The sequence below is a fragment of the Schistocerca piceifrons genome, chromosome X, assembly GCF_021461385.2.
Source record: "Schistocerca piceifrons isolate TAMUIC-IGC-003096 chromosome X, iqSchPice1.1, whole genome shotgun sequence".
Classification (NCBI taxonomy): domain Eukaryota; kingdom Metazoa; phylum Arthropoda; class Insecta; order Orthoptera; family Acrididae; genus Schistocerca; species Schistocerca piceifrons.
Window position 1 is genome coordinate 716926002 of NC_060149.1, and position 23272 is coordinate 716949273.

At 39.7% G+C, this 23272-nt stretch overlaps 1 protein-coding gene across 1 annotated transcript in view; it reads right to left on the reverse strand.

Moving 5' to 3' along the window:
• The window catches only part of LOC124723036 (WASH complex subunit 1-like), a 79880-nt gene that overhangs the window by 16252 nt on the left and 40356 nt on the right, over nt 1-23272 (reverse strand). Inside the window, exons 5-8 of the mRNA XM_047248211.1 lie at nt 16345-16556; nt 14480-14838; nt 5404-5535; nt 179-295 (exon numbers count right to left, since the gene is read on the reverse strand). Coding sequence (XP_047104167.1) covers nt 179-295; nt 5404-5535; nt 14480-14838; nt 16345-16556 — 820 coding nt within the window. The remainder of the gene's footprint in view (nt 1-178; nt 296-5403; nt 5536-14479; nt 14839-16344; nt 16557-23272) is intronic.

Here is a 23272-nt window from a genome sequence, read left to right on the forward strand (position 1 = left end):
CTTTTGAGACAGTAATATCCTCACATCATACTTTACCATAAGCTATTTGACATCCACTGCTTGGGCAAGACCTCCACCAGACTTCTCAATGCATTAAGGCCTTCAGCTATACATGTAAATGAACAAAACTTAGCTAGAAAAAAAGAAAAAAATCTCTAACATTGAAGTAAATACAAACCTTTCTTCGCATTGCTAATTTTGCATGCAGGTCTGCCATGAAATCGCCACCACCACCAACATCAGGCAGCTTGCTGCCAGCACCACCACTGCTGCTCACACCAGTCTGCTTCTCTTCCTACAAAAAAACTCAGTGTCATCGTTTCTAGAAAACAGTTCACAAGATCTCACATCAACATTAGTATTTTTTATTGGCAAGGAGGATTAACACATTTCTTTCACAGTGAACACAAAAGTTCCACTTCCTTGAAAATAAACTAACATGAAATTATTTATTGTTGACACGGAGATAGTAGAGCCATGATTATGAATCAGAGATTTAAAAGAGAATGACACACATTAATTTACTACCAGGACCAATCTTAATTATTGTACTTGTCTGTCTGTAAAACAAATCAAAAATGAAAATAGATGAACTTAAAACAAAAAAAAAAACAAACATTAAGTTCCCTGGGAACTGCAACAATTGTTTTTTTGTTCTAGAATTCATGCTATGAGATGAAATTCAGGTAATTATGAAGGGAAAGTGTTCCAAAATAACTGCATGACTGACTCACGTGAATTTTGGTCAGATATCAACAACAATAATCATGTAGCAGGACTGGAAATTAAAAAACGTCCTGACGAAGTTAACTGAGAACTGCTATTTTTGTGTGTATCCCATTGCTCACTGAAATACAAGCATATTAGTGTGTGGACCCCTCCAGACACAGTATCTGATATCACATAATTCTTGCATCATTGTTGTGATTTAATAGACAGTATCTTTTTGGATCATCATCTCTTGTAATACAGTGGGACAGTTCAGAATTCAATGGCGGGGGTGAGCTATGTGAAGGTAGTTGCTGTCACAGTTTCAGTACAGCAGCAGCAGCATCACAACTGGGGTTTTAGTGTGTGTACCTCTGATGGTATACAAAAAGAAAGAAGACACTGGGAACATTTTACTGTTGTTCATACACCACCACTGTGGGCCGTACATTGGGAACATTTTACTGTTGTTCATACACCACCACTGTGGGCCGTACATTGGCTACATTCACGAAATTATAGTGTTTCTGTTACTCTCCGATTACAAGAGTGTTATTTTATTTGATTACTGGTTAAATTTAGTAATCAGATCTAATTAAAAACACAACTCTCTTCTGATCATAGACTGATACAAACACTACAATTTAAATCATCTGGGTCACTTCACTGTGAACATGTCATACTTCATCAAGATTAAATTCCTTTTCTCAGCTCAGGTAAATGAAGGAGCATATTGTAAACAGTCTCCTGTAAACTGACCAGTACAGCACTATCCTCCATTGCCAGTCTGTCCCAAGCTAAGGAGAAAAAGACCAAACAGTGCTGATTGATGTACCAAGGTGTCAGAAAGAAATTGCAATGCAAACACCTGAAGATTTTGAACAGTGCAAGATCCTGTTTTGGCTTTGAGAATGTGTGGAAACAGCATGGAAAAACATGCAGCAAGACTGCAGCTGGCAAAATGATCGTTATAAACTTAACAGAACTGAACAATGTAACATGAAAGTATGTGAGCCAAATTGTTAACGTAACGTTGCCCGCCGACAACACTTCCACAATAGACTAGGTACTGTGCTGGTGTCCAACCATTCAGATGAGAGGTGGTTGGGGCTTTGAAAAACAGTAATGGACTTTGTGCCACATCAGGTTTCCTTAACAAGACAGCCTAGACTTAAGTAAAATCTGGTAGTTAAAAAAGAACTGCTGATGTTTATTATTATTATTATAATATTATTATTATTATTATTATTGCTATTCAAATCCCTAGTCATACAAGTGGATTGACTAACATGATATTTATGGTAGTTGGTCATAGTTTTATAATAGGAACTCTCCAGGCATTTGCCTGAAATAATTTATGGAAACCACAAAAAACCTAAACCAGAATGGCTGGATGAAGATTGGAGCCTCCATCCACCCAAATACAAGTCCAATCTGCTTAAAAAGCAAAACCACATTCGGTTAACCCAGGGCCGGCCAGAAATTCTGCACGCGTGCGGTGCTCTTGCACATGTGCAACTTCCGGGCCACAGCGTGCACGCCGCAGCCGTCAGCGTTCATGTAGTGCATGTTTCTACGCACAGATGTCGCTCCTCTGTTACACAAAGTGTGTTATCGACACCTCGTATGTATATCACAACCTGGGCTGTATCTGCAAGATCTGTTGCTTCATCGATCGCAACAGAGAAAGCAACAAAGTATTTAGCCTTATTTATTAGCTGCCTGTGCAGATCGCTGGCCATAGCACTGATACGTTTTGTCACTGTTTGTTTGGATAGACTGATTTCTTGAAACCTGATAACGTTTGTGGGACACAAGTTCTGCAGCATCAATCAGACACCCTTTGACAAACTCCCCTTCGGAAAAGGGTTTCCCAGATTGTGCAATTCGTAATGCGATTTTAAAACTTGCTCGCAGTGAAGATTTAGTGTGGTTGTCATTCTGGAAAATTGAAAACAGTACAGTGTACAGCGTACAGACATAAATGTAACACAAGAAACTAAGAGTTCAAGAAGTATCAGTTACTTTGAGGTACAGTAAAATCGAGTTGATGTGTCTCATCCATTTTCTGAAGGACATTTAATTTTGCTTGCCGTTCTTCACTGTTGAGTACACTACACTCGTCTTTGTGATATTTATTGTAATGTCTTTCAATTGAAAACTTACGCTGGACACCTATTATTCGGCGGCACAGCAAACACTGTGAGTTTTCACCAACGGCTACAAAAAAGAATTGCAGTTCCCAGTCATTTTTAAACGACTGAGAACGTAGATCTCCTGTCCTTTGCTTTTTCACAGTACCTGCCATTTCTCAGTACTTCTCTGTTAAGGTTACGGTTACCAGGGGTAAAAGAGACTGGGTATGTTGCGCTCTTGCTTGTACCACATAAACAAGGCAGGGGAGCCGCCACCGTTCATTTAGGACACATGTCTAATAACAGATGTCGCTGTCGCTTGCTGTCGCACACGTGCGCACATGTGCAGCACTTCCGCACGTCTGCACACTGTGCAGCATTTGGCCGGCCCTGGGTTAACCCATGTTTTGTGTGGAAGTTATTTAAGAATATAATAAGTCAGTGCTACACTGTTCATTCTTTCATTTACAATGGATGTGTACAACTGCTTTAGGTTATGGGTTTTGAGGAGACTAAACATTTAAGATCATCAGTATCCTATTCACCCCCAGGATGAAATCAGTAAACCCCATCTGCCTGCGTCTAGTGTTATTTCTGTGCGAGTGTGAGTAAGGCCTGTAAATGCTTGCAAAACGCGTATACGAGGCGCGATATAGGTTCCAGCCAGATTTTCACCTAGTGGGGAAAATCACATCCAGTCTGGCCAGCACACCAGCCCTCATCGGTAATCTGTAGGATGGATTCAAACTGGAGTCAGCGTGCCTCCCTGACCCAGAAACAAGGACTAAGATGCATGGTTATCCTGCCAGGTAGAGATACACAGGTGGAAATTTTAAATCATCCAATAAGTAATTGGTCTCTCTAATGCATGAAAGAAGTCTTGTGTCTTTAACACATGAAAGAAGTCTGGTTTACAGTAGTTTGTAGATGTTATGAAATAATGACACATTAAATCTATTGGTATTGAGCAGTAATAATATGATCTTCATAAGAAGATATGGAAATTGCAGGGTGTAAACAGAAGGTTTGAATCCATGGGCCAGAAGAAGAAGGTAGGAGCAGATACAGTTTGTAGTGGATTTTTCTGAAAACCCAAAGTGGACAACATGGACAATATTCAAATATAATGGCCTTTATGGCCATAACTGAGCACCTAAAGTCAGGTCACATTTGAGCATAAGTCTTGTAGTGCAGAAATAAACAGACTGCTCCCTGTGGCCCATGGCTGTGACATTTTGATTTTGCCTCTGAGCTTCACATCCTTTGGATGCTGCTGCAGTGTGCCTTAATTTTAAGAGTTCCAAACCCTCCCTGAACCTTTGAAACTGAGAGCAATTCACTGCAAACACATTTCACCGAGGTTAAATTTGTGAGGTAGAATGATTAAAAGTTACATGTACCATCCTTTTCACAAGGTAGCTAAATATATCCTCATGTAATGAATACTGAACTGGGTTTTAACTGTAAATAAAGTATCACCAATGACTGTTACAAACATGGTGCCACACGAAACAGATTTTCAGGTGCATCATATAGCTTGAACACAGTACATCAGTTTCTTAGACTCTCGGAGTCAGGTGGACCACACACTTAAGCAACTTTAACTCACAGATACTGAAGACAACATTAAAATACAAATAAGAGCAATGGCATCAAGATGGAGCAAAGACTATTTTTATTTCCATACTTAAGAAAGTCTCCAGTCAACCATCATATCATCTCATTTCCTGTCTTAACATGATGCACTCCTTTCCAGGTGAAGTTTCAGAATCCACAAACAATGCAAAATCCAGCACCCACATGGAAAAAGGATAGTTGCACTCTTCACTTGTGCTGGATCTGAAGTACCAATTGCCCCACTTCCCCCCCCCCCCCCCCCCCTCACCCCCCACCCTTGCTGCCCCAAGTTTTTGGTGGTGATGACTGATGAAACATAGCCTGTCATTGTCAGCAGATACTCCTGAATCATTTTATGTTTACTGGTGGCCTCCCATGTCTCCCACAAACCATACTGATTGCTGCTCCTCTTTTCATGCACCTGAAAGGTACATATACTTGCCCAGAAACTGATTTTCACTTACTTAAGCTGATTGTAGAAATTCATGATAAGTTCATCAGTAATATGTTGGATCAAACTTTTAATGTTAACTCTCTTATGTAGCTCTTTTCCAGGCTACCATACTCCATATTGCCCTTGCTATGATTTACTGTGAGAAGTCTGTATATTCCTTCAGGCAATGGTATGATTGCATTCATAATCAACTGCATTAAATAATCCACAAAAAATAATCATACATAATACTGATAATGTAATTCCAACACAAATATAATATTTTTCGTAGGCACCTCAATGAACACCTCAACTTCTCAAGGTAATTATATGCTATTTTTGCAGAGCCAAATGGTCACCAATAATGACAGCCAAGTACAACTGAGGAACTTAAACTATTTGTATCTTCTTATCTGGCAGTATTATTAATCCCCAAGAATTTTTACAGTAAAAGCTGCAGAAGAATTATATAACCACACTTCAGTTACATTATGTTACACAAAAACTTACATTCTTTTTCTTCTTGGCTTCAATCTTCCTGTCTTTAACAGACCTGAGATTTTTTGAGCCTCCAGCTTTTCGGATAGCTTCCATCAAGTTAGCTCTGACATCAGTACCAGAGTCACCTTTGGGAGGTGGACGCTGGAAAAACATATTTCAAGTGCATTTCTATTGTCACCTTTAACTACACTGCTGGCCATCCAAAATGCAGCACCAAGAACCACCCTAGATATCACTGCCAAATTGATTTGGGAGCTTACACGTTGTACAAAGAGCACATGATCGAAAATACAGCCCCATGTGAAATCAGGAAGATGATGAAATCAGTATTGAGCGTTGCCGCCATTGCTGGCTGTAACCACTGCTACAGGCCTCAGCACTGAATCGAAGAGGCTCTGGATGTGTTGTTGGGGTATAGTAGTCCAGTCTGCTTCCACATATTACCAAAGCTGATCCAGTGTAGCAGTGGGTGGTGTATCTCAGACCAGTCATTCCGCAATTGTCGACCAGACTAGGCGAGAGTCTGGGAGAACAGGGAGGCCAAGGCAACAGTGCAATCCAGTGGGTAAGGAAGAAGTCTTTAACACTGTGTACCACATGTGATCACACATTATCCCGATGCAATGTGGCCGTCGGCAGCCTCCAAAGGTATGGGAGGACAATGGCTCCAACACTTCAGAGATGTAAGGCTGGCTGGTTAGCATACTGGCAACGCTAGGGTGGTGCGGGAGTGGAATCCAATAGCATAACACCAGGTGCAGAGCCAGTATGGCAATGCATAAGCCAGCAGTTCAACAGTCTCTCACCACGGTGTCTTCAGGCTAATCCAACCATTGTGGTGGTGCAGGCAGAATCAGATTTGTCAGTAAAAACAATGTCATTCCATTTGGTTGTCCATGTCTGTCATTCATAGTACCACTGCTGGCACAAATGCCTATGGTGTTGGCTCAGTGGTAAATGCAGCAATGGACACCTTACGGACAGAACGCTCTGCTGCAAACAACGTCAAATGGCAGGCACATGTGCTGCTTGTTGCGCAATACACCAAATTTGTTATGGTACAGTTCGTGATGTGGCAGAACAATCCATCACTGTCATGCACACAATGTGCCTGTAATCACAAGCAGTGGTGCAATGAGGTGAGTGCATTCAGTCCTCTCGGCCGATAGAGGTACTCAAGGTACCCTCCGCCACACACCGTCAGGTGGCTTGCGGAGTATGGGTGTAGATGTAGATGAACCAATCTGCATCACAGTTGCTCGATTCCATCTGATGTGCGCACCGATTTCTCTAATCTGCAGGCCCTATATGCAACTATTCTTCCTCAGTCAAACTCTGAAATGAGCTCAAAAGACACTTACTGTCTTCTACGAGGCATCCTGGAGCTGCTTCCAGTATGTCAACATGGTTCTCTCTTCCCCTTTTATTTAGTGCTTGCTGGTGTCGCTACTGGCACCCGTGATATGCGCCTCTGCAGAAATGCTAATCATGTGCATCTCTTATCACCCCAAATTTCACCTGATTTGGGTACTTCCTTCAGGATGTTACATTTTGGGTGGCCAACAGTGTATGTACAGTTTAGCACTGGAATACAAGCTAACACAAAATCAAAAGCAACAAAGCTACAAGAATGTAAATAAGACCTTAACAGATAAACTCAAATGGAAAAAAGTAAGTACAGAAATAAGCATTGACTACACAAATACCAGCAAAATGAAAAGTATAGTGTAACATACTAACTTAGTGAAAGTTTGACAAAGTATTTGGTAAGTAATTATTGTATTACACTTTAACTTGCTATAAATAAATTTTATAAAGTGATGTTACTTCCCTGCTTTATTAATCACCATTACTATGGAACTGGTGGGCAGTTAGAAAATTTTACTACCAACAGAGATACAAAAGTGGATGGCAGGTGTAAAAAGATCGACAAAACCTCATTTAATGTGTTCTTTATATAATGTGTTAACCTTCTCCTGTTCTTGCAGTTTTGAGGTACACGTTGCAGTCTGCATTTTGTTACTGCACCCATAGCAAAATGGTATTCCAATTCAGCACCTTCTAATTATATAGAAGGGGGCTTATGGGCGCTGAACGTCGAGGTCATCAGTGCTAATTATATAGAAAACATTGTTTGAAAGTAAACCATTAGTGGACAATTGAGCTGTTTCAATGAAGTCTCAACTTTTAGTTTATTCATAATTGTATTATGTTTTGTGAGGAGCTAATTATGTGGAGATCTACCGTTTTAAATGGAGCTGCATGTGTAAATAACCATTACCAATGCAAAGCTTTGAACACTGAACTGTTTATTATTTCACATGCATGAGTGTGTGGTGTGTTTTTGTGCATGAGAGTGGTGGTGTGCTTATAACATGTCCAAGTTGATATATATTTGTAAATGCTCATATAACCTGTAAAACTTTCAAATGCTAATTAAAGCATGTTAACACTGTATGACATATCCATAAATTATTAACATGGTAGCATTGAGTTGTAGGAATGTGTGAAGTTCACAGCTTGAAAAGTTACCGCAGTGCACTAAAGGACCTTATGAAATTTGCACAAATATTATCATAAAACTAAAGGTACTGGAATGTGATGCCATTGCAGAATAGGCTGCAGCATATTACTGGAAACTGGAAGGACTGAATAACCAGAAGAACTAAATAAGCTTGACAAGTCAAATTACAATATAAAAGCACAAAAAGGTAGCAGAATGAAAACATATTCCACTCCACTGTGGCTGGGTGCTACAGCAACCAGTTTTGAATTATTCCAGAATAAAAATAGTCTTGGTTGCAATGTGACATTTCACCCAATTGGGGCATCATCAGACTGTGTAAAAGTAGTTGGATATGTAACCCATCTGTCACAAAACTAAATAAAATGGAAAACTGATGCAATAGTAACTGGGTATGTAATCTACCCATCATAAAAGTATATAAAATGCAAGGTGGACCTTGAGCACACCAGCTGACTCACCATAGCAGTACAAAGTGGGGCCACACTTACAAAATGAACGCAGTACAAGTCGCACACAGCACAATGTTCATTTGATGTGCATGCCAAATAGACATTGTGCTGTTTGTGACTCTTAACGCATTCATTTTGTAAGTGTGGCCCAGATACATAGCTGTTTACTGCATTTCATTAGTGTAGTTATGTAGAGAAATAAATTTTTAATGATGTTGCATTTGGTGTGCCATTTTGATATTTACCATGTTTATCATAGCATATTAGAGCAGTACAATTTTATTTTATTTTATTTTATGAAGATAGGGGTGTTTTGAGATATTGAAGGTGAAAGACTAAGCTCATGAGCTTGAATGTGAAAATTCATATAAACTCACTATGTTGCATATTACTGTCAAGTTCTGCTCACTAGTTTTCCTGTTATACAAGTTTCATTGCCGTATTATGGATCAGAATCAGAATTATAGTCATTTGTGTTGAAAGACACGTATGTACATTTTACACAATTCCTACACTTTGCAGGCCTGTAACTTTCTTCATAAATTTCATACAGCTCTGAAAATTGGTAATTTTGTATCTCTTATCTGGATCACTGAATTTGAAAGAAATCTAAGTGGCTCAGGTTGAGTGCTGTACTTAATTGACATTGGATCCTGTCTATAAATTCCTGAAGAGAAATGGAATGTGTGAAGATCGATTACGGGTTTCCTGCTTTATGTACTGAAGCAAAGTATCACTGTGACAGTTTACAGTCACAACAACAGTGTTCCAGTCAACCTGGGTAAGTAATCAGTTTATATTTGTGCAAATCTATGGAAAATGAGTCTTTGGATATTGGAGATACTTCATCCCTTTTGTGTGTGATTATGCACTATTTTACCTAAGTATTTTATGTGGCTATGAATTTGATAAAAGGAAAATTTTTGTGTTTTATGAAAGCCAACAGTAAAGGGTTGGATATTATAAATCTCTACTAACATCTTAAAATAGACATACTGAAGATTTAAAAAGAACAGTTCTTAAACTTGGTCGAACAATGTTCTTCTCACCTAATTTGCCAGAATATTAATGGTCAGAAGCTGCCAAGAGGTTGTGAGTTGGCAGAAAAAGATAGTGAAAAATTTTTATGGCCCAATCAAGTCATAGTAACTGGAAATTATCAGTGTAAGACGACAATGAACACTAGATGCAGAATTCTACAGAGACTTTCGACAGAGGCACCAGCAGTGTTTTAGGCAGTCTAAAATCATTCATTTTGTTTCTTGTCAAATGAGATGTTGATGGATAAATTTATCATTATAAAGGCCAATTAGTTGTACAGTCCTGCAGTAAACATGGAGGAATTAGCTATCATGAAACATTCATCAGTCACTCACTCTATATTACATAATATAAAGTGTCAATTGTTGTAGCTAATGAATGTTTCAAGTTAGCACAATCTGAAATAGTCATAATTTTTAAATGGTCTGCTGAAGCAAGAAATGTGTATGGGATTTCCAGGTGGTATCAGTAAGGTAAGAAAACTCTCCAATAGTCTTTATGGCTTTAAACAGTCTCCAAGGTATTGGAATGATCAGTTCCAGTTGATTGTGACATCAAATTTTTACTGGTGATAGAGGTTGTTGATGGCGAAACTGTTTATGTAACCAAGAGGCCATCAACAACAACTTTAAGTATACTGCAAATGGAATGCAAGATTACAGCAGAAGTTTATGGATTTTTGTTAAATACATTGATCGAACATGATGATGATGGTTCAGGTTTCATCCATCAGTAGTCTTAAGCAGAAGGTATATTCCACTGACCTAATGTAGAAGCAGCAGATTCTATCTCAACACTAATTGAGAAACATGTTAATAGACAAATTAACAGATGCAGCATTTCAAGTTTATCATCAAGAAGCAGTGGGATGGTCAGTGTAATTGGCACTAATGACATATACTGGCATATACTTTGCTATAGACTATATGCCAAAATTTCTGAGGGGGAAAAGAATCACAAAATATAAGCACTGCCTAATGGTTAAATAGCCTTTAAAATACATCCCGTGCCAATAGTCACTTGGAGTAAGGTTCAGAGCAGCTGATCTGTCAGATTAGATGCTTATGTCCTCAATGAGCAGTGCAAGGCTTTGATCACCGATACATTCATTCTTTGGTCTTAGGACGTGTTTGTAGGCTTTGTGTATTTCTATTAAAAATATGTCACTATAACTAGTAAAACTTTCAGATGCTAATAATGCGTATAAATGCTACATGAATCATTAACATTGTTAATACTGAGCACTTCATTTTGATGGATCCCACACACAAGATCTTCCTGAACCAGAAAACACAATACAGTACTGCCTATGTTGGAAGTGAGATGCACCTTTTCTCATTTTTCAGACCATGATGCACAGATTTTAACATAAAAAGGCTTTTGTGCTCAAACAAATGTCACATATAACTATGAACTATGTAGGAAAGTTATTCCAATGGCAATAGAGTGTTGTTTAGAACTCATCAGGGAACAAGAGTGGTAGGATGTTTATAGTGCAGATAACATAGAAGACAAATATAATTCTTTCCTTAACACATTTCTCATGCTCTTTGAGTGTTGCTTTCCATTAGAATGTTCCAAATGGGGTACCAGCACTAAAAGGCAGCGTGGGTGGCTGACTAGTGGGATAAGGATATTATGTAGAACAAAGCAGGAATTATATCAAAATGTTAGAAGTGGACACAATCCAGCTACAGTTGCCCATTACAAACAGTATTGTAAGGTGCTTAAAGATGTTATTAGGAAGGCAAAGAGTATGTGGTGCAAAAATAGAATAGCTAATTCACAGGATAAAATTAAAACCATATGGTCAGTTATGTGATAAATCAGATATGTGTACAGTATTTAACAACCATTTTCTGAGCATTGCTGGTGAATTAAATAAAAATTTACTGCAAGGAATCATATAACTCTCTTGGAAAATGCCTTGATGTCTGAAATATTTCTCTGTGATATAGACAAGGGGGAGTTTGAGTCAATAATTAAATCACTGAAGACTAAGGACTCTCGGGGATATGATGGAGTGTATAGCAGAATATTCAAGTACTGTACTGCACATGTTAGTCCAGTACTTAGCCATATTTGTAATTTTTCCTTTAATCATTCAGGAAACTGACAATTGCTTAAGTACTCAGTAGTAAAGCCACCTCATAAAAAGGGAGAAAGGGATAATGTAGACAATTTTAGACCTATTTCTATGCCATCAGTGTTTGCTAAAGTCATTGAAAAGGCTGTGCATGTAAGGATAACTTATCATTTTATATCACATAATTTGCTACCAAATGCACAGTTCGGCTTAAGAAGTGGTTTAACAACTGAAAATGCTATATTCTCTTTTCTCTGTGAGGTACTGGATGGGTTAAACAAAAGGTTTCAAACACTAGGCATATTTTTTGATTTAACTATGGTGTTTGATTGTGTTGATCACAAAATATTGCTCCAGAAGTTGGACCATTACAGAATACGGGAGTAGCTCACATTGGTTCACCTCTTACTTTAACAACAGACAGCAAAAGGTCATTATTCACAGTGTTGAGAATGGCTGTGATGTGGGGTAAGGTCAAATGGGGGGTGCCCCAAGCATCAGTATTGGGGCCACTCCTGTTCCTTATTGATACAAAAGATATGCCCTCTAGTATCATGGGTAACTCTAAAATATTTCTGTTTGCTGATGACACTAGCTTGGTAGTAAAGGATGTTGTGTGCAACATTGGCTCAATTTCAAACAGTGCAGTTCATGACAAGTTCATGGCTTGTAGAAAATAAACTAATGCTGAATCACAGTAAGACTCAGTTTTCACAGTTTTTAACACACAATTCAACAAAACCCGACGTTTTAATTTCACAGAATGCCCATCTGATTAGTGAAACAGAACCGTCGTGGAAAGCCCACCTTCAGGATCTTGTTCAAAGACTTAATGCTGCCATTTTTACTATTCTTACGGTATCTGAAGTAAGTGATCATTCGACGCAAAAATTAGTCCACTTTGCTTATTTTCATTTGCTTATGTCGTATGGTATTATAATTTGGGATAACACTTTCCATCCTGAAAGGATATTTTTGGCTCAGAAACAGGCGGTTCAGGCAATACGTGGTGCAAGTTCACAAACCTCTTGTTGACCCCTGTTCACTAGTCTGGGTATTTTGACATCAGCCTCTCAATATATTATATTCTTTATGGTCGTTTCTTGTTAACAATATCAGCTTATTCCCAAGAATAAGCAGCTTTCACTCAGTTAATACTCGGCAGAAATCCAACCTGCATTTGGATCGGACTCCCTTAACTCTTTAGCAGAAAGGTGTGCAGTATACTGGTGCATTCATTTTCAATAATCTACCACAATAATTCAAAAATCTCACTTTCAAATTGAAACTGAAGAGTTTCCTCAAGGGTCACTCCTATTCTATTGAGGAGTTCATTGAAAAATTGAGCTGATTCTTCTGTTATATTGTTGACTGCATTTACTAAAACTTATGGCTTGAATTTTTTTTGGGTTCATAAAGATTTTATTTTTATCTGTTATTGCTTTTACACTATGTGATCAAAGTATCCAGACACCTGGCTGAAAATGACACTTCGTGGCGTCCCACATTGGTAATGCTGGAATTCAATATGGCATTGGCCCACCCTTAGCCTTGATGACAGCTTCCACTCTTGCAGGTACAAATTCAATCAGGTGCTGGAAGGTTTCTTGGGGAATGGCAGCCCATTCTTCACGGAGTGCTGCACTGAGGAGAGGTATTGATGTCAGTCGGTGAGGCCTTGCATGAAGTCGGAGTTCCAAAACATTCTATATGATTCAGGTCAGGACTCTGTGCAGGCCAGTTCATCACAAGGATGTTACTGTCGTGTAACCACTCTGCCACAGGCCGTGCATTATGAACAGGTGCTTGATCGTGTTGAAAGATGCAATCAACATCCCCGAATTGCTCTTCTACAGCGGTAAGCAAGAAGGTGCTTAAACATCAGTGTGGGCCTGTGGTGCGCTAGTGCCATACGAAACAACAAAGGGTGCAAGCCCTCTCCATGAAAAACACGACCACACCACAACACCACCGCCTCTGAATTTTACTGTTGGCACTACACACGCTGGCAGATGACATTCGCTGTACCCACACCATGCCGTCAGATCACAACATTGTGTTCTGTGATTCGTCACTCCACACAACGTTTTTCCACTGCTCAGTCGTGCAATGTTTACACTCCTTACTACAAGTGAGGCGTCATTTGGCATTTACCAGAGTGATGTGTGGCTTATGAGCAGCCGGTATACCATGAAATCCAAGTTTTCTCACCTCACGCATAACTGTCATAGTACTTGCAGTGGATCCTAATGCAATTTGGAATTCCTGTGTGATGGCCTGGATAGATGTCTCCCTATTACACATTATGACCCTCTTCAACTGTTGGCGGTCTCTGTGAGTCAACACATGAGGTTGGCCTGTACGATTTTGTGCTGTACATATCACTTCATGTTTCCACTTCACTTTCACATCAGAAACAGTGGACCTAGGGATGTTTAGGAGTGTGGAAATCTCACTTACAGACGTTTGACACAAGTGACACCCAATCAACTGACCATGTTCAAAGTCCGTGAGTTCTGCCAAGGGTCCCATTCTGCTCTCTCACAATGTCTAATGACTGCTGAGGTCGCTGATATGGAGTACCTGGCAGTAGGTGCATCTAATATAAAAAACTTATGTTTTTGGGGGTGTCCGAATACTTTTGATCACATAGTGTATGTTGAAATTTCATGTATGGACACGTTTCACGACCTTGGAGATTTGCTCCTCAATTTGGTCATACGTAACTTGATGTGTAAATAAATAAATTAACTATTAGTATTGCATAATCATTTGTCTGGTACATCAGCCAGACTGGATATAGAAGGGAGGGAGGAAGGAAGCGTTTGATGTGCCATTGACAATGAGGTCATTAGGGATGAGAGAGGCTTGAATTGAGTTGTGCCTACACACACACACACACACACACACACACACACACATTCTCAGTACAATACTGTACCAGTTGCAGTACCCTACAAGTACAAGTCTAAATCTACATACCTCCTTAACAGAGTCAACATCAGTAGGAGCGGTGGTGTTGTGTTCACCTGGAAGTAACGCAGGTGGAGGTGGAGGGGGTGGTGGTGGAGGAGGTGGGGGTGGAGGTGGAGGCGGTGGAGGAGAAGCAGTAGCTGGAGGCAGAGTGGCTGGTGAGGATGAAAATAGGGGAGGCCCTGCTGGCGGAACTTCAGGCACTGCCATAACTGCCGAAGGTACTGCTGGCAGCTCCGGGAGAGACATTGACGAAACAGGTGTTTCTGACAGCAGACCAGGCAGGTCTGGCATGGCTGGAGTTGTAGTAACTGATGGTGCGATCGTAGGCTCTGAATCCGTACTGTAGCGGAGGTCATCGGCAACTCCTAACACACACAAATGTCGTATATAGTGGAGAGTGAGAAACAATGTTCTGCTTATTATAAAAGCTGTATGAGTAAGGTACACTTGGAGATGGCCACCACTCCTCCTCATTTTCCCAACAGCTAAGTGATAACTAGAAATTATGTGAAGCGAACCTCAAAGCATTTTTTAAACCACACATCTGTTCATAATGAGAAATGCTACACCAACATCTGTTGCTCTTCCGGCTTTACAGATTTTATTATTTTGATTTGCTCCTCTAATGTGGGTTATGTAAAACACAAAATTTCAGTTTCAAGAAAATTACTGCATGTTATTCGTAGCAAATTAGTGTTACTGCAAAATCAATGTCAGGAATTTAGGCATTACATATGTACATCTATATTCTTCAAATCATTGTAAATTGGATGGCATAATATTTTTGTTTCATAATTATACATTCTTCCCATTTCGTTAATGGATGTATCGTGAGAAAAACTGCTTTTGTTCCACTGTAAAAGTTTTAATTTATACAGTCTTACTGTATCTTCACATTGTCTAAGAGGAGATTGTAAAACAACTACAAGATTATTTAAATTCCTCAATGACAACTGTTTCTTGGAATGTTCTACAGAGATGTTTTTACAATACTTCTTTTTCTGTCTTAGAGTACCTCTTACGACAGTAGATAAGTTTAGTAGGCATCAATTTCTCTATTCATTAACTTTGAAATTTTATGATGGGAAAACAAGATCAACTGTATCTACATGTAAGAAACAGGACATGCTCAGACTGAATATCAATGGGATAGGAAATAGGTAGAAGCCTGTACAGACAATAGAGTTACCTGCATCCACAAGTACCTTATACCTATTTGCATCTGCAAGTCTTATCCTTGTCTGCATATACTGTATTAAAAGTCTGTCAACCATTTTGACCTGTTCAGAATGCCACTGCTCTGATGGTAGGATTGCCCCTGGTCTAAATTTTGATCTGCTGATGTCGCGCCTAATAATTTGCATTTCACTGACTGAGAACATAGAGCCTAATCGTGATCACAATTTAATACAACATATTTTATCATATTTATTTTTGTGATACATTACAGAAATTATAAGTTTCTGGGGTAATTAATGACACAAATTCTGTGAAATATTCTGCGAAACATTTTCGTAACACTGAAAAGAAAAATGAAGTCACGTCGTCGTTGTCACTGCATATTGTTTAAAGCTAGTCAATGGTTCATTTAACAAATGTACATTAATTCACCAAGTTTCTAAACAAAAATTTAAACATCCTAAACCTATCAACATGCTAAGCACTGTGTTGTATACTTGTAATTGTATTTAAGAGGAATTTTGATAGATTCACTGATTTTATACTACACATTATTTGTAACGTATGTTAGAGACGAACAGGAGTCAGATCATGAATCAAAGACAATGTATGTAAACCATACACTTCATTTCTGTCTTGGATCCTTTAAACTGCACCTCATGGTAAAATACTTAAATGAAAAAGAAATTAACCTGGTAAGTCAGGAAGATCAAGCGGAACATCTATTTGTGGGACCTCTCCAAGATCTGGTGAATAGAAGTAGTTCTCCCCTGTATCATGCTCTAGCTGCTCCCGCTGAGATATTGACAGTGGAGCAGCTTCCATATGGTGTTCGTCTTCATCCAAAATTTGCCGAGACTTTGTTAGAGCACCAAGAGGATCCAGCATGACATAACGCTTGTACCTGAAAAATACAACTAGTCTTCATATTTTTCCTTTGATTTTCTTTGTTTCCGCATTGGTTTTAATGGCAAAAGCAAAACAAGAGAAAGAATCAAATGATGGAAACAGATTTAAACTTATTTAAATCAATTGCTTGCTGCACCTTCAACAGAACAGGCTCTGCTAACGGTATACTACACCTCCCACATTGCTGGCAAGGGGTTCTACACAACGCTGATGACTACTTTGAAGGACAGTAACAGGTGAAAACATTTAACTCTTTTGTATCGGTTGTGAATAATTAGTTGCCACTATTTCAGTTTCAAACCTCATAGATGTCTTAACGCTGTAGTAGGTATCATTGGCTCTTCCAATCTAGTGAGCTGCAAAATGTTCTCTATGCTTTTATAAATCTGTCACTGATCAGTTCTAGCCCATGTTTTATTGCTTACTTCTTTGTAGTCGGTGTTTGTTTCCTGTATGAACTGACTCTCAGTCTCATAGTGTTTCTGTTGCAGATTCACGTTCTGCATTGGAGAATCTTCTTTTATTTCTGTAGGCAATGCAGTGTATTCCTCAGGATGTGTGCTGTTGCATTCTAAGTACAACTGCCCAATTTGTGTCACAAATTCCTAATTGCATGGTATTATATGTCACTTATACATCTGCCTCTGATCTTGCTTGTCTGTTACACTTCAGAGTTCTGAGTTTTCACCAGAAACTTCTTTCCTGCTTTTTCGTAGGTGCATGATGCTCTGCTTTTGTCTGTGTTGCATGCTCTATGATACTTTATGCTCACTTTTTGCCAGAAATTTCTTGCTCTTTCAGTGTCCCCCCCCCTCCATGATGGTGATTTATGTTTCTTAAATAGACAGCACTTGATGGTGTCATTAGAGTCCTCATTGCTTTCTAGTGTTATGAAACGTCTACCCATAATCTGTTTTTAAAATCTGACTTGTTAGGAGGGTTTGATACAAGTGACATCCATCTGTGTTCCTTGTGCATTCTTTACACATATGTTTACATGGCTGACACACTGCCGCTTGTTTAATTTTATTGTAATTGTGGTGTCACCGCCAGACACCACACTTGCTAGGTGGTAGCTTAAATCGGCCGCGGTACATTTAGTACATGTCAGACCCGCGTGTCGCCACTGTGTGATCGCAGACCTAGCGCCACCACAAGGCAGGTCTCGATATACGAACAAGCACTCGCCCCAGTTGTACGACGACATTGCTAGCGACAATACGGACGAAGCCTTCCTCTCATTTGCCGAGAGACAGTTAGAATAGCCTTCTGCTAAGTCCATGGCTACGACCTAGCAAGGCGCCATTAGCCTTACATAGTTTGAGAATTATAGTATAAATGTCTCAAGAAGAACGCTGTAGTCATCAACTAATAAAGTTAAGTATAAAGCAGCTACGTACTTTTCTTGCTACCATTCAATAGTTATCCTGTTCCAGAATTCACGCCCGTCGGCATGTGTGTATGCGTGCCTTTCTTTCGGCTACTTCAGTGTGACGTAACAGTCTTGTTACGTCACAACAGTAATCTTTTCTGATGTAGCCTTCTTCCCCACAATGTCCACAGATTATTACTTATTTATCACAATATTTTGCCAAATAACCAACGTCTTGGCAGTGAACGCACCACCTCGCTACTAGATAGTCTTTCACTGAAACTGAACGAAACCCAAGATATACCTTTTGTTGCTTCATGGGGGCTGTTGTAACCTGAGGGCTCGCTTCAAAAACTTGATGGACCACTTTTCTTCACCTTGGTTCTGTCCCGAATCATACTATATGGCCGCTTTCTAAGCTTTCTTTAGTCAGTTCATCTTCAAGGTTTTGCACTTATATTGTCTCTTTTAGTGTCTACATCTGTCTCCTCTGGGATGTCGCATAGTAATATTAAAGGTCTCTTTTTCTTAGGCTGTTCACAAATCAGTGTCTCTTGCACCTTTCTGTTCTTCATTATCTTTTCTGTGCCACTTCATGTAGCAGTTTCCATCACGACTATAATATTGGTTTGTTTGATCTTCCTTATACAAATTTTCTCTTTGGTGGAGTTTATTAAGGTCATTACTTTTGTTGCATTGTTCACATTGTCACAATTTTAGCTGCAGAAGCTGTTTTGGTTATGCCTCTACAAGGTGGCATTGTTAGCACTGCAACTGCTTATGTTTTCAACCATTTTTGTGAATTTTTTTCTATAACTGTCTTTACTTTTTGTAGTTGTTCCAAGCTGCCAATTCATAAAACCTGCTCTACCGCCCATTGCGACATTTTATCCCGTAATTCCACTTGCCATTCACTTGCACTTGCCTGTGTCATCTTTTGTCCAGAAAATTCATTTTTGATAAATGTCATCAGTTCTTCATACCGCTGTTGTAAATTTACTGCTTCCCTAATTGTTGCAGTTTTCCCTTCAGCATTATCATTTAAATTAGCTGTGTGAATCAGAACCATTCCTTTCCGGGTAGCCATCCTGACTACATCTGTTAGCCCATTTGATGTCAAACATGCTGCACCACTGACTTATGTTGCTTTCCATTGAGTCACCATAAGCAGCACTGTACAGTGGGTGTCAGGTGTGGCTCACCTCATATTTTTTTTTTTTTTTTTTTTTTTTTTTTTTTTGTGGTTTTAGGGCGCAAAACTTCTATGGTCATTAGCGCCCAGCCCGTGACGTAGAAAACAGGAAAAAAAAACGAAATTTAAAAACAGCAGCAATGGGAACAAAGTCATAAAATTTGAGAAACTAAAGGCAGAAGGAATGCTTAAAAATCCACTATAGAAAGGGGTTGGTTGTCCCCCCAAAAAAAAGGCTTCAAATGACTGACGTCATTTCACTGTCACTAATAAACTGTAGAACGCGGTCAGCTGAGCGCGTGTCATCTGCTAAAATCGACGATAGATCAGGCGATAGCTGTAGACGGGAGCGTAACCGATTAAAATAGGGGCATTCAATTAAAAGGTGTCTGACCGTCCACGGCTGAGAGCAGTGGGGACAGAGTGGGGGAGGATCACCGCTTAAAAGATGTCGATGACTAAAAAGACAGTGCCCTATCCGGAGTCTAGCTGAAATTACCTCCTCCCGACGACGCGATCGGGAGGAAGAGGTCCATGCGCAAGGAAGGGCTTTCACTTCCCGCAATTTATTATGGGGAAGTGTTGACCAATGCGCATGCTCACCTCATATTGGTCATGGCTGATCGGTCATGGCTGATCGGGATGGCAGAGCAGCTAGCAGCAGCAGTGGGCACCTGACACAGCACTGTGGTCTGTGTGCCTTTCCTCAGCTGATGCAGAGCAAACGCCAATGCGAACTCTTCAAGCTGGCGGCAACCGATCCCACTTACAACTTTAAGTCACTCACCCTGCCTTCTTTCCACTTAATGTCTCTTCAAGAAAATGCACACTTGAATAATTGACATTTCACTACTTGCAAGTGCAGGAACCAGCTGCCAAAAGTGGCACATGCAACACGAAAAAACACCACATAAACGTGGAGCTAACAACATACAGCCGATCCTGCGGCCATCTTGCCACTGTCAAGTTAATTGTTGCAATTTTTACTGGCCACCCAGTTCCACCATGACAGTTTTAGAATCATTCAAAGAAAGTCTATGCTCAGTCTAGTTGTTTTTTGACCATTTTGAATGATCAAAAAACAACCAGAAGAGCACAAGGGCAATTGCAAAAGAGGAGAGATTTACAGATCAGCTCTTACAGAACATGCTTTGCAGCCAACAGACCAGAAGAGACAGGTGCTTCGGGTTCTGTTACCTGTACCATCACTTTTAAGTGCTACAAGTGTCTTTTGCGCTCTCCAACAGAGTGGATGTGTGGATGGGATCATTTTTAAACAAGATGGCACACCTCTGCACATTGCAAATACAGTTAAGAAGCTGCTGAAGTGCCATTTCGGAAATGCTAGAATTATTAGCTGCCATTTCCCTACAGCCTGGCCGTCTCTATCACCTGATCTTAATCTGTGTGACTTCTGGCTGTGAAGCTATCTGAAAGATTTTGTGTTCAGTGTTATAATTACAAACTTAGCTGCATTGAAGGCACACACTGCACAACACATTCTGAACGTGACCCCGGAAACAATTCAATCACTTATGGAACATGCTGTTTCTTGATTTCAACTTGTTGCAGAAAATGGTGGACAGCATATTGAACATGTTTTGCACCAGTCACACATACATTAATAATTCAATTTGATTTTGATTGATGCTTTTATGCTGTTTTTGGCCTCAGGACAATTAAAAACCGATTTTTCCCATCCAATGTGATATGACCTTGCCGTGGTGGACCAGCTTATGTAAAGACAGTACCACACATTTACTCTGTGTAATACAGTTTGTTTAGTGTCAAACGTACACCTTAGGCATTGTTGCATGATGCATTCGTCATTTGTGGTCGACTACACCTTGTCAAGGACCTGTTATAATGTTCCCATAAAAATGGTATTCCGTTTCTCATATAATTTCTGGTAATGCGATGAAACTACTGTTTTTTTCCCTGGTGTTCTACACTTACATTGACCCATGGATGGACTATCCTATATGATGGTCAGTCCCAGAAATATGTCTAGGTACTTGATATTATTCAATGTTTCCCTCTTAGATATTTACATCCTATTACCTACTCTCATATAAGAAGATGGAGTTTAGATGTTGTACATATTAGAACAGTGATGTAATTATAAAGTCGTTAGTATATTTGTGAATGGATGGCTTTCATATTCAAAAAATATTTGGAAACTTTTTCGTACTGGTGATTTAACCAGACATTCCCTGTTTACCATTTAATGACCTATACTTCTTGTTTCTATGACACTTCAATTATGATGTAATACTCCTCAAACATACACATACACTATATGATCAAAAGTATCCAGACACCTCCAAAAACATACGTTTTTCATATTCGGTGCATTGTGCTGCCACCTACTGCCAGGTACCCCATATGAGCGACCTCAGCAGTCATTAGACATCGTGAGAGAGCAGGATTACATCTGTACACGAGATTTCCACACTCTAAACATCCCTAGGTCCACTGTTTCCGATGTGAAAGTGAAGTGGAAACGTGAAGGGGCACATACACCACAAATGCGTACAGGCTGACCTCATGTGTTGACTGACAGAGATCGCCAACACTTGAAGAGGATTGTAATGTGTAATAGGCAAACATCTATCCAGACCATCACACAGGAATTCCAAACAGCATCAGGATCCACTGCAAGTACCACACAACATCAGGACCACTGCAAGTACTATACTACGACAGTTAGGCGGGAGGTGATAAAATTTTGATTTCATGGTTGAGTGGCTGCTCATAAGCCACACATCACGCTGGTGAAGTCCAAATGATGCCTTGCTTGTAGTAAGAAGTATAAACATTGGACGACTGAACAGTGGAAAAACGTTGTGTGGAGTGACGAATCATGGTACACAATGTGGCAATCCGATGGCAAGGTGTGGGTGGGTATATCCCCGGTGAATGTCATCCGCCAGCATGTGTAGTGCCAACGGCAAAATTTGGAGTTGGTGGTGTTATGGTGTGGTCTTGTTTTACATGGAGGGGGCTCGCACCCCTTGTTGTTCTGCATGGCACCATCCCAGCAAAGGCCTACACTGATGTTTTAAGCACCTTCTTGTTTCCCACTGTTGAAGAGCAATTCGGGGATGGCAACTGTGTCTTTCAACACAACTGAGCACCCGTTCATAATGCACGGCCTGTGGTGGAGTGGTTACACAACAATAACATCCCTGTAATGGACTGGTCTGCTCAGAGTCCTGACCTGAATCCTACACAACACCTTTGGGATGTTTGGAACTCCGACTTCGTGCCAGTCCTCACCGACTGACATTGATACCTCTCCTCAGTGCAGCACTCCGTGAAGAATGGGCAGCCATTCCCCAAGAAACCTTCCAGCAACTGATTGAATGATTGCCTGCGAGAGCAGAGGCTGTCATCAAGGCTAAGGGTGGGCCAACACCAAATGGAATTCCAGCATTACCGATGGACGGCGCCACGAACTTGTAAGTCATTTTCAGCCAGGTGGCCAGATACTTTTGATCACATAGTGTATCTGGAGTTTATGTGGTATGTGATTTTTTTAATAGTTTTTATTGCTTGGCAACAATTCTACTCACATGATTTTCAAAGATTTCTCTGTTCATTGTTTTTAGACATTGCACCATACTCAATACAATGAAGTATTCCACATGTATATGAGGTAATTCCTAGGCTATTAGGTACTTGTATTAGTCTGACATTACTGATGTTACTTTGATATTCTGGTAACATGCAGATGTGAATTTGTGAATATATTGTACTATTAAAAAATGTTATATTATACATTAGCTATTTTCATAATGATCGATTGTAAATCATGTTTGTTTCTTGGATTGTAACATCTTCAATGGATACACTCTTTGGTGTGGTGTCATACATTTACTGTTGTTCTACAGGTATCCTTGATGCTCAGTCTCTGTACCTGAGTTGAATTAGTCACAGTAGTTCAATGGTAACTTTTGATGTGTATCATAATATGCCCTGGAGTATGGCATTCATCTATAGCATGATATATGAAATGTAAAAGTTGTATTAGTTTTTGCTTTGTAAGATGTTAGTACGTAACAAATATGGATTGTGTATTTTTTGTCAGTAACATATATTGTTCATTTCTGTTTATTTCGTATAGTCCCTGGATGATGGCTGAAAA